At 35.9% G+C, this 12,078-nt stretch overlaps 1 protein-coding gene and 1 pseudogene across 1 annotated transcript; one reads left to right on the forward strand and one right to left on the reverse strand.

Annotated features, from left to right (window-relative positions):
- Nucleotides 1-3,175: 3,175 nt before the first annotated feature.
- Nucleotides 3,176-3,737, forward strand: LOC143632207 (large ribosomal subunit protein eL36y-like). Its single transcript, XM_077100779.1, has 3 exons — nt 3,176-3,284; nt 3,370-3,569; nt 3,666-3,737. Exons 1-3 carry the CDS (start codon nt 3,183-3,185, stop codon nt 3,694-3,696), a joined length of 333 nt encoding a protein of 110 aa, XP_076956894.1. The 5' UTR covers nt 3,176-3,182; the 3' UTR covers nt 3,697-3,737.
- A 5,424-nt stretch (nt 3,738-9,161) lies between these two features.
- On the reverse strand, nt 9,162-10,178 carry LOC143632208 (protein transport protein SEC13 homolog A pseudogene; annotated as a pseudogene).
- Between the last annotated feature and the right edge of the window lie 1,900 nt (nt 10,179-12,078).

Below are 12,078 nucleotides of genomic sequence, written 5' to 3' on the forward strand. Positions count from 1 at the left end.
AAATGTGTAATTGTGTGTGATTAATCAAATCTACTTGTTATGTGCTTATGTGTTATTGTATTGATTCGCTTGACATATCCCCTTGGAGAGCGTTCTTATTCTATTAACCACCGCCCGATTCACTTGGCAACGGTCTTATTATATTTATTTGCTCATGGTTAATTTACCGGCGCCCGATTCGCTTGGCAATGGTTTAGTCGACAACTTATTTGCTTATGGTTTGATTTCATTACCGCATTTATTTCGTTTTGCTTAATTATTATATTAACATTATTTTTGGTGTCAAAATTGGTGGTAAACTCACTCAACATGTTTGTTGATAAAACTCCATTTTCTACGCATATGCAGGTTGTCTAAGTTGAAGGATGAACACTTAGAAAGACCTTAGGGTTATATTGAAGACAAACTTAAATTTAAATGATTGTACTTATTTATTTGAATGGTTTTGTTGTATTTGATTATTGTGTGTATTATTTGAATAAAATAATTAATTAGATATTGTCATTTATAATTATGATAGTATCTTCGAGCTGTGAGCAATCGGATCCGCCCCGGCATTTCTGTCTTAGGTTGGGGTGTGACAGTTGGGAATGCTCTAAGAGCAATGTAGAGCACATGTGTTCAAAGTCGAATATCCGAACTTTTGGATATCCGGACATTTCAGATAATGTATTTTACTATCCAAATCCGAAATTTCGGATATCCGAACTTCGGATAGATCGGATAATAAACCAAATATCCGAAATATCCGAACAGAATAATAATTATATAAAAATTATCCGAAATATCCAAAAGTTATCCAAAACATCCGAAAAATTATCCAAAATTTCCGAATATTATTCAAGATATCCGAAAAATTATCCGAAATATCCAAATTATCCAAAATTTACAAATAATATTTATTATTTAGTAATTAAAATAATATTTCGATAGTTCGGATATCCGAACTATCCGAAAATTTTCAAAATCACTATCTGAATCCGAAAATTCGGATATCCGAGTTTTGAATATCCGAATTTTCGGATATTTCATATACGGATTCGGATTTTTAGTGTAGAAAGTGAAATTCTTCCGATTCATAGTGGTCTTGGTGGTTGTGTTGTCATGTGTGTTGTTCTTCTTCTTTAATTGAAAACATAGTTGTAAATATCATGAACCAATTAAAAGGGTACTTATTTCATAGCCACAAGACACTCCAAAGGGTCAACCTCACTCAGGGGCAAGGTGACTGGCGCTTATAATCGGTTTCGAACCCATGATTTTTAGGTTATTGTTCCAAGTCTTACACCCCCTTAACTAACTGAGCTACACGACGGGGATAGCGGCATGCTCATGTACATTAATAGCATAAACATAAAGATGCACGTATAGTTTAATAGAAATCAATCTACTCAAATAATATAAGAGGCCGAAAAAGGAACATTTGGAATGGAGGTTTTCTTTTAACTTTTATATTTGATTAAGGGGAAATGTAAAAATACAGAGGGAGACAAAAATGAGAAGGATTTGTGGCCACACAAAAAACTCTTGAAAAAAAATTCCAACAAAATAATTAAAAAAAATCATAACTCAAAATATAAATAAAAAATGAAAAAGTTTAAAAACCAAAAATGTTTCCCTCGTCATTCTCGTTCCAAAAAAAAAAAAACCTCTGAAAAGACACAATGAAGAAAATGAACAAAAGACACAATTATAACTAAAAAAAGACACAATAAATCGCAAAATATAACACAATGCCGAACAAAATATAACACAATGTTGATTAATATAACACAATATCAAGAAAAAAAGACACAATCTTAAGGAAAAAAGACACAATCAATGACGAAAATAAACACAAAACACAATGATAAACAAAAAGAGACAATGGTCTTTTTCACTTAACATTGTGTCTTTTTCGAGTTTGTTTTTTTGTTTTTTTTTAAGAACGAGGAAGACGGTGTAACATTTTTGTGTTTTTTACTTTTTTTTTGTTTTTTAGTAAATTTTGAGTTATGATTTTTTATTTATTTATTTTTAATTTTTTTGAAAGAGTTTTTTTTATATGGCTATAAATTCTTCTCATCATTCTCATTTTTGTCTCCCTTTGTAGAATAACTTGACCTTAAGACCACTATCCTTGTTGGTGAATTCTTTTTATAACTCAAGAACTTAAGTATGCAAGTAAAGAGTTTAAGTAGAAGAGAGAACCAAATTAGTTTAAAAAAAAGTTTAAGTTAATGTAATCTAATTCACCCTATATAGCGATCATCTTTTACAAACGTTTCACTAATTCAAAATAATGATATCCGTATTTGTTTCACTAATCTGAATAAGTAGTGACCGCATCTCTAAAAATCACCAAACGAATATGTTGAACCCCTCACAAACTAATCAGTGTATCCTTGTAACAACACAAGAATGAATAAGTTGATCTAACATTCTACCTCCCTCGGGCCTCGGTTAGGGGAAAAAATTTACAAGTTAGGTAGTTTTAGGAACCGGAACCGGGTATGGTCAACAAAAGTCAAAATAGGTCGGGTAGAAACCGGCTTCGGGTATAGTCCGGTCATACCTGTGGGTCGGGTAGCCGGAAAGGCCCATGAAAAAAGCAAGCCCACTATTATTAACAGTCCAACAACACCTTCTATAAGTATACAACACCACTTGGTTTAGGGTTCCAGCCGTCAATCATCAATATTCTTCTATCTAGGGTTCGTTCTCTCTCTCATTCTCGCTTATTCATTCAATTCACTAAATTATCATTTTAGAGTAGTGCAATATCTGATGTATCATGTGATTAGATAAAATTAGAGTTAAATCTTTAGAAATACACTAGGTTCGATAAGCCTAAGTGATCTTCCAATACATGGCTTGAGCTCGATAACCAAACAAGCTTTATCTGGGGCTTCATCTTGATTAGGTTCAGATCATTTCAAGATTATTTGTTGATCTGTTGAATGGTGTCTTTTTGGCTTAAATCCATGTGTTGTTGTTTTCAAAAACCTATTCTTATTGTCGTGGAACAGTTTCTTGTTAGTCTTTGCTTTATCATTTTATTTAACTGAGTGTGCTTGTTCGTTGGTTAGGCAAGTTTGGTGATATAATAAAAACAATCAAAGGCCCAAAGTATTCACTCGTTCAGGCGAAAACACCGTTTTAGTTTTAAGTTTTGTGTAGAATTGTTTTCTTTTCAGCACAAAATGGCTCCAAAACAGCCGAACACTGGTCTTTTTGTGGGTCTAAACAAAGGACATGTTGTGACCAAGAAGGAATTAGCACCACGCCCATCTGACAGGAAAGGGGTAAGTCGTTATTCGTGTATATATATATTATTAGACTCATAGAAGTTTGATGCTCAACTGTATTATTGTATTTCTTTTACTATAGAAAACCAGCAAGAGAGTTCATTTTGTGAGGAACCTCATAAGAGAGGTAGCGGGATTTGCTCCTTATGAGAAGAGAATCACTGAACTTCTTAAGGTTGGAAAAGACAAACGTGCCCTTAAAGTTGCCAAGCGGAAGTTGGGCACTCACAAGAGGGCAAAGAAGAAGAGAGAGGAGATGTCTAGCGTTCTCCGCAAGATGAGGTGAATTCTTATATTGTTTTTATATTTATATTTCATACGTTTTTTACGCGTTTGCTGTTTTTTGTGTCTTAATCTGGTTTGATGTTGCTTGTGAAGGTCTGGTGGAGGTGCTGAGAAGAAAAAGTAGGCTTCTGTTGTTTACAAGTTAAAGATCTATTGGGTTTTGTGAACCTTGTTTTACTGTTTTTGGATTTTGACTCATTCCGGTCAAGTTTGTTTGAAGATTTATGGCTCATCCTGTTGTGTGTTACATAAAAATCTAACAAGTGCGCGTTTCGTAACTGACTCCTAGTATCGAAATATGGAGTTCATTTTATGAACCAAACAACTACGTGCCTGGTTCCATTTATGTAATGGTTTAGTCTAAATCGTACCATGGATCAAAATGGAACCATGCATCGATGATTGGGAAATTGAATTGGTAATAAGTGGCTGCAGCTTAAAGATTCAACATAAAAGACATGAGCAAACTTGCACAACATAATAATAAAAATGCTTAAACCTGCGCAACATAATAATAAGCATGCTTAAAACCTCCACAACATAGAAAATGTATAATATATTGGTGGGTAACGTATGTTTGTTACGTTTATTATGCGCTATACACGGTTCGCTACATGTATCGTAATAACTTGTAATAAAAATACTTATTTCTTTGGCTACTTGGCCTTGCCCGGTATTTAGCGGTTACTTTCTTGGTCATGGCGTTTGGGTGGTGTATGCGTATGGTTAAATTTCTTCTTGTATCAGTTTTCTCTATGCCTTTAGACTTGACATTACATTCTTTTAAAGGTGTTTTATGTACAGTGAAGTTTCTTTCTGCCAGGACTCAAATGTTACAATAGTATTAGAACTATTTGGATTCATATAATAGATCAAATTCTATGGTAAGTGAAAGCAGGCCTGCCAGACTGAAAAGCATAGGTTTGATTTGGTAACCAAATCTATAATCTGTGTTTCGGCTTTCAAAATTACCATTTTTTGATACAGGGCTTTAGCCTTAAGACATGGATGATTCAACTTCATTTACTAAGGTGCTGTTTGTTTTTGAAGACAAAAACTGTCTGTAATCTTATTTCATCTGATTTCATGTCTGTAACTGAAAATGTGGTATGAAGGTCTGCAATCTGAATATATAATACTGTTTGTTTTATAAACTGGGTATCGTCTGCATAAGCTGAAAATTAGTTACCTATCATACATATCACAGTAGATAGAAGTCATTTAACGTCTGTAAACTAGTTAAATAGTTGGTGGTGGGCGGTGGACTGGACGGTGGTGGTGGTGGATGGTGGGTGGTGGTGGTGATGGACGGTGATAGTGGTGGGTGGTGAACGGTGTTGGTGGCGAACGGTGGGTGGTGGTGGTGGTGGTGATGGATGGTGATGGTGGTGGGTAGTCGACGGTGTTGGTGGCGGATGGTAGGTGGTGGTGGTGGTAGGTGGTGGCGGACGGTGGTTGTGGCCGACGGGTGGGTGGGTGGTGGTGGTGATGGACGGTGGTGGTGGGTGGTGGATGGTGTTGGTGGCGGATGGTAGGTGGTGGTGGCAGATGGTGGGTTGTGGTAGTGGACGATGGTTGTGGCCGACGGGTGGGTGGTGGATGGTGGTGGTAGTGGACGTTGGGTGGTGGCGGTGATGGACGGTGGTGGTGGCGGACGGTGGTGGTGGTGGCGGCGCATGATGGGTGGTGGTGTTGGACATTAGGTGTTGGTAGAATGTTAAAAAGTGTGAAGATGTGTGAAGAAGTTAAACAATAGTTTTTTTTTAAACCATAAAAACAGTTTCCAGATCTTATTTAAAAAAAATAAACAGTCTTCAGAAGCTTATGTCTGCACGTCCGCATACATAAGCCTCCTGCAGATGTTTTAAGTAAAAACAAACACCACCTAAATCTAATAATACTTTAGGTCAAGTAAATTTAGTAATACAAAGAAATAAGATTTATAGTATGAAACTTATAACAAAACTCTTGCGACATATAACTTATTAGTTACAAAAAATATATATAAGTTTGTTTTCATATCTAGTACGATGCGGGTATTTATACACACATTACCGAAACACAAAATATGGATTAATCACCGGTCTAAACTGAGCTCACTTGAACTAGAACATGTGGTGTAACTAGCCTATTCATGTTCCCATGAGGAGGGTGTGGGCGACGGGTACCCCTCATCTCCCGCGGGAAACACTGTCACCACCCCCTCTTTTTTCACATGCACGTATATTTAAGGGGTAGTATCCCCCGAATTGATATGTGTACTAGCCGTTATTTTGTGCCGTTGAACGGCTAGTTTTATTATTATTATTTTTGTGGCTTTTTTTCTCCTTTATAAATAGCTAGATACACTTAACCAGTATCTACAACTATTCTACAACAAAATTTTCAATTTCTCTCCAAATCATCACTTTATATGAAGCAACCAAATCCCCAACTGATTTAAGAGAGGGCTATGAAGAAGAAGTAGCGTTAGCAAAGGCTTGGGTCCATGTTACCCAAAACATTGACCCTATGGACCAACAAACGTCGAGTTTTTGGTCATGAGTTTGGAACTATTTTGTTTGAGAGGGAGGGTCAAGCGATTGTACAGAGCATCAAGTGTGTTTGAAACGGCAAAATATGGTTAGACAAATTAATTCCTACGTAATGGCACGTTTGAAGTCATAACAAAAGTCAAAAGATAATGGAATTAGGAATAGTATTTTTATCTATTTTTAATTGAATAAAGTTGTTGGTTTAATTGTTTATGTATTTTTAAATTTATAATGTATGCATTGTCTTTAATAAAAAAATAAAATTCTCTAGGATAGTTCAGTGAAGTGCTTTTAGGATAGTTTATGATAAAAATGAGATGAAAATGCATGATTGATTATGACTTACGGTACTTTGGGTACCCTTACGGAGTAGGGGTTGCATACCCTCCACCCTAAGCTTCTCAGTACCTATAATTGTTGGTTCATTATTTTTTATGGTATTCTGATTATTGTTCGGTTATTCGATTATAGGGTTTTATAAATTAAATATGGGTTAGGTTCAAATAAGAAGTTTGATTTTTCTAAAAAGGCTAGGAAGGAGTGTATTTTAGTCTAATACGTTAATCTCAAAACCCACTTACTTTAATCTCAAAACCCACTTAAATTAATTTCAAAAACCCACTTACATAAAACCCAATTACATCTTCACTCATCTCCTACAACCACCGCCCACCGTCACCACAACCGTCACCCACCGCCACCACCTCGCCGAAAAAGTTCGAAAAAACACAATGGAAAACACTATGAAAAACACAATGGAAAAATACATTATGAAAAAAAACACAATGATAAAAACACAATTGTATGACACAATGTAAAAAACACAATGAAAAAAAACACAATGAAAAATACTATTGTATAACACAATTTTGTAAAACATAATTCGGTAAAACATAATTTTTAAAAAACGCACTAATTTTTTTTTTAATTTTTATATAACAATATGGTACTCATATAAAAGATAAAAGACACTCGTCATTATGGTGAATTTGTTTTTCAATAAAAAAGTCGTAAAAAAAAGTTATGGGCGTTTAAAAATGATGGAGGAATTTGGCATGTGCCTTGCATGTGGAGAGAGAAAGTCAACAAATGTATTATTCATTTTATACCCTTTCCCTTATGTTCACACTTAATTTTCTCCTAAACTAATCTCAACTATCCATGTTTAAAATCAATGAACAAGATTACTTCTTATCCTTCCTACAAAAAGTATACTTCCTATATTATAACCTAACCCAATTAAATATATGCTTTAAACACAATATGTTCTATAAAGGTTTTAGAAACATTACAAATTTTTATCAATATTTATTTATTTACTTCAATTAAAATTTGTGTATCATAGTAATGTATAATGTTTGCTACACGTAACGATTATAACACTTTTTAACAAATAATTAATTAAGGCAATGGAAAGGTACTAATTCCATTACCTATAAATGCGATAAATTTACCACTCACCTTGGTATGGCAAGACTAAACAAAACAAAGGCAACCATATCATCATCAAACAAACTGACTGCTGTATCAGTATAAGATTAAAACTACTTCTCTAGACTTCTGGTGATTGATAGAGTTGGTAAAGAGATATAATTTGGTTGATGAAAACCTCCTCTTCTATTATCATATATATATATATATATTTAATATTAATTGTTTATTGGATTACATCGAAACGGAAGGCAAGCGGGCAACAAGCTGCGCCGCTACCCTTTCTGAATCGCAAAACCCAATCTCTATATGAAGATAATGAATCAACAATAAATGCATTTTTCATGGAAATAATATTGACTAAAGATAACCCAATGATAAGTCTATTACTCCCCTGCAGTCGAAGCGGGAGGAGATCGAATGCTAAGACTGGATCTGAAATCTTCAAACAGGGTGCGCGGTAAACCTTTTGTGAATATGTCAGCAATCTGAGAAGAGGTAGGGACATGGAGAATTCGAACTTGGCCCTTTTGTACTTGTTCGAGAACAAAGTGAATATCAAGCTCAATGTGTTTTGTTCGCTGATGCTGAACAGGGTTGCCAGATAAGTAGATGGCACTTACGTTATCACAATAGACCTAAGTGGCCCGAGAAAGTGGACGATTTAACTCTAGGAGAAGGTTGCGCAACCAACATATTTCGGCCACTACATTTGCGACTCCGCGATACTCGGCTTCTGCACTCGAACGAGAGATAGTCGGCTGTCATTTGGAAGACCAAGAGATCAAGTTATGACCATAATAGACACAGTAACCCGAGTATTCAAAAGGAAAGTCCTGTGGGTAACCTCCACGGCGAGTATGCGCATAAGACCACGTAAACCAAGGGACGAGCTAATCTTACATAATAAGAAACCAAATACAAAATTTATATGTTCACATCACAACCACAGCTGTTTGGTTTATTGTCCAGTTAAATAGTACCCACTTGAAGTAGATCATTTTGATCACCATTGGCATCCTTATAATGTTGGATTTAAGGCAGGTGATCCATGTTTTGGTCTTGCCATGATAAAGAAAACAAACATTAGCCTTTTTCTCTGATGCTCCGGGGATGTGAGGTTCTCAAAGGGAGGCATCGGTTCCTCAACGTCAACATATGTAACTACATGTTATTCGTACATATTGAATCTTATCGAGATCACACTTAATCTTGAGGGATTGAATTGCACTACCCATATTTGGGATTTGTGTAGATATTTTTGTACTTGACACCTCTCGTGTAGCGTACTGACTAGACACTGTTACATTTATTATTATCGTAAACGAGCCGATGCAAAGCTTAAAATTATTGATGAGCCGAGCTGAAGCTTCAAACAAAGAATCGGATTGAGCTCTCTTCAATTAAACGAGCCGAGCTCAATATTATTCATCCATCAATCTACCCAAACTCTTGTTAACCTTAACCATACACCATATTTCACAATGGAACATGAACCAAACAAACCTTAAGCTTCTATGCTTCATTGCATACTGAATAGTGATAAAAAAAATACAAGAAAACACAAAAAACCGATAAAAAGTTTTAATTATATTCTATAGGTAGTAACATCCAGCTAAAAGCGAGTTCAAAATGGTTCGAATCAAAGTTCAATCCAAACGGTTCCATAAGTATAGAAAAAACATGAACACAAGCATGAACAAAAGCTAATCAACAGTGCTAACCTGTTGCCATTCACCATCAACAGCTTCTTTCCACAAAGTGACATTATTACCCCCAGCAGCAACCGCCAACAGATTCCCAGTTAATGACCAAGATACCCTCCAAACCGGGATCTTAAAATCACACAAAACCTTACCATTCCAGTTATCACCTTCTTTACCCACGGTCCATATCACAACCGTACCATCCTCAGATCCACTTGCAATTGTTGACTTTGGAAGACCCAGATTCGGGGCCCACGCAACCGCACGAACCCAATCACTGTGCATTTGCAAGGCGGGAAAACAGTCCATTTTCCATATCCCGTTTGATAACTTCCATACTTTTACAGTATTATCACACCCACCAGAAGCCAGCTTTTGAACGGGTTCAAACGCACCCGATCCAACCAAAGCCCCAGGAGCCATAGATGGGGCCCACGTGACCGAGGTGACTCCAATAGGGTGAGCCTGGCCGATCCGTATGGTGTCCCACCCACCATCTGACGACCTGCAGGTATGAACCGAAATGTTCCCATCGGAAGAGTCACATGCCAAACAAAGACCAAGCTCATGTGGGGCCCACGCAATAGAGTTGACAGATGATTTATGGTCCGTGAACGTCTGAAACTGGGTCCACTCGTTTGGGTTAGTTTCTTTCCAAACTATAACAGTTGCATCGTAAGAGCACGATGCTAGAAATGACCCGAATTTGAGGTGGGCCCACGCGACCTGCCAAACTGGACCGTTGTGACCAGTCAAAGTGGTCAAATGCTGGGAAGTCACCGATTATTTTGATGGTGGCGTCAGAGGATGCAGATGCTACTCGTTTTCCATAATAATCCATGCATACGTCATGGACGGTGTCGGTGTGACCGGTTTCAATCTTTTGTGCAGGCATTTCTGCTTCTTTATGTTATTAAATAACTGAATTCCTGCAGTCCCAGAAAAACATTTAATGTAGCAGAAATTAATCCTTTTTTTTCAATATGCCAATGAAAATGTGAGACACAAAGTATAAATAAATGGAAAATCTAACTACTCACAACTCAATCAATCCAAACCTTGGTTCTAAATTACTAATCTTGATGTAATTTTCAATGATATTATAAATCATAAATTTATAATGTACTTACTGCCATCTTATGTTAGCCTAAAACTATATGCATTTATACTCACCTAGTACTATAGTGGCGTGCATGAGTCAGTTTTGGCCTCAAACTGTAACCGTATCCGAACTATCCATTAACCGAAGAATGATAAACAATCAATTATGGTTAATCGGTTTACAAGTTGATTCGGTAACTGTGAACTAGGATTGGTCATGAAATACAAAAAAAAGTGCTTATAAAATCATCATTTAAAGAATGTTGATCTTATGTTCTTAACCTAGTAAACTACTGCTTTAAAATCATGTTTTTTTATAAAAGCAATAATCAAACATGCATATTATTATAGGGGTGTACACAACCAAATAAACCGAACTAAAAACTGATGGGTCGGTTTTGACAGTTTTTTTTAAATCGAAATTAATGGGCCGTTTTGGTTATTCATATTTCCATAGCTGCCAAAACCGAACTGACTCATGAGTCTCTTTGATTGAACAGAAATCATGTAAACTTAAGGACAGTAAAGATGGAATTCAAAAACCATCTCTTTGTTACACCAAATTTCTTTGTTTTCATTATTACATGTTAAAATCTCACACGACTGATAGCTGTCAACTCAAACACTAAGTATCTATCATAAGGGTGATCGAAGCTTGCGATAGAAAGAGCGCTTGAAATTGCCAACAAGATTTGATCAAAGTTTTATTGTTGTACTTATAAAGCATTGCTTATCTATTCATATGGCTATACTAGAGCATACGTTTATAACATCAAAGAGTAATAATATGAAAAGATAAACAATGCTTTATAAGATCAACATTAAAAGTTTGGATGAAACCCTTACCGTCCATTCTCAACCACTCCAAAATCATTTTCGATTTCTATTGCAAGCTTCGATCATCCTAAAGATAGATACTTGGTGAGGGTCGATAGTTAAAAGCCATCTGATGTTAACATGTAATAATGAAAACAAAGAAAATTGCGTAACAAAGACTCATGAGTTGATACTTGACCATAAGTTTAAATGATATCGATTTAATAAAAAAAAACTCGTGAGTCGGTTCCGTTATCGCATTTATGGAAATATTAGGCCCCCTAATTTTGGTTTAAGAAAAAAGTCAAAACTGATCCTTCAGTTTTTTATGAGGTTCAGTTAACTCAATGCACACCCCTACTATAAATTGCAGAAAAAAAAAGTACTTATCTAATACATTTACAATTGTGTTAGATATTCTATCCAGTTTGTAGTGATGGCAATGGATCGGGTTTAGGTATTCCCAAACCCATACCCGGTTATAAAAGGTCATCCCAAACCCGTCCCAAATACGTCGGGTTTTCCCATCGGGTTCGGGTTTCATTGCCATCAACACCAGTTTGTTATTTAAAATGTTTGTTTGCTCAACATACCTCATGCTATGTAGCATAGGATACGAGGACGAGGAACGACAAAACTCAAAAATCCATAATATGGGTGTGGCAAAAAAAATATATTAACCAAAGTTTAAAATACATATATACTGATGTAAAGTGTAAACTCCAATAACACTACATCAACCATAGGTAATTAATTATCAATAACCAAATCATTTTCAAATTCCCGTTCATCTAGCTAGAGATCGGCAACCTCCAAAAACCCAACATCTTCAATTGAATCAAAAGAATCTCCACCCACATCCCACATCTTTACATCATCATTCGGATTCCTAGACAAAAGTCAGAGATTACTGCTGAT

The sequence above is a fragment of the Bidens hawaiensis genome, unplaced genomic scaffold (genome assembly GCF_021521415.1).
Source record: "Bidens hawaiensis isolate Kalapana, Puna unplaced genomic scaffold, B.hawaiensis_p1.1 tig00006386_1, whole genome shotgun sequence".
Taxonomy (NCBI): domain Eukaryota; kingdom Viridiplantae; phylum Streptophyta; class Magnoliopsida; order Asterales; family Asteraceae; genus Bidens; species Bidens hawaiensis.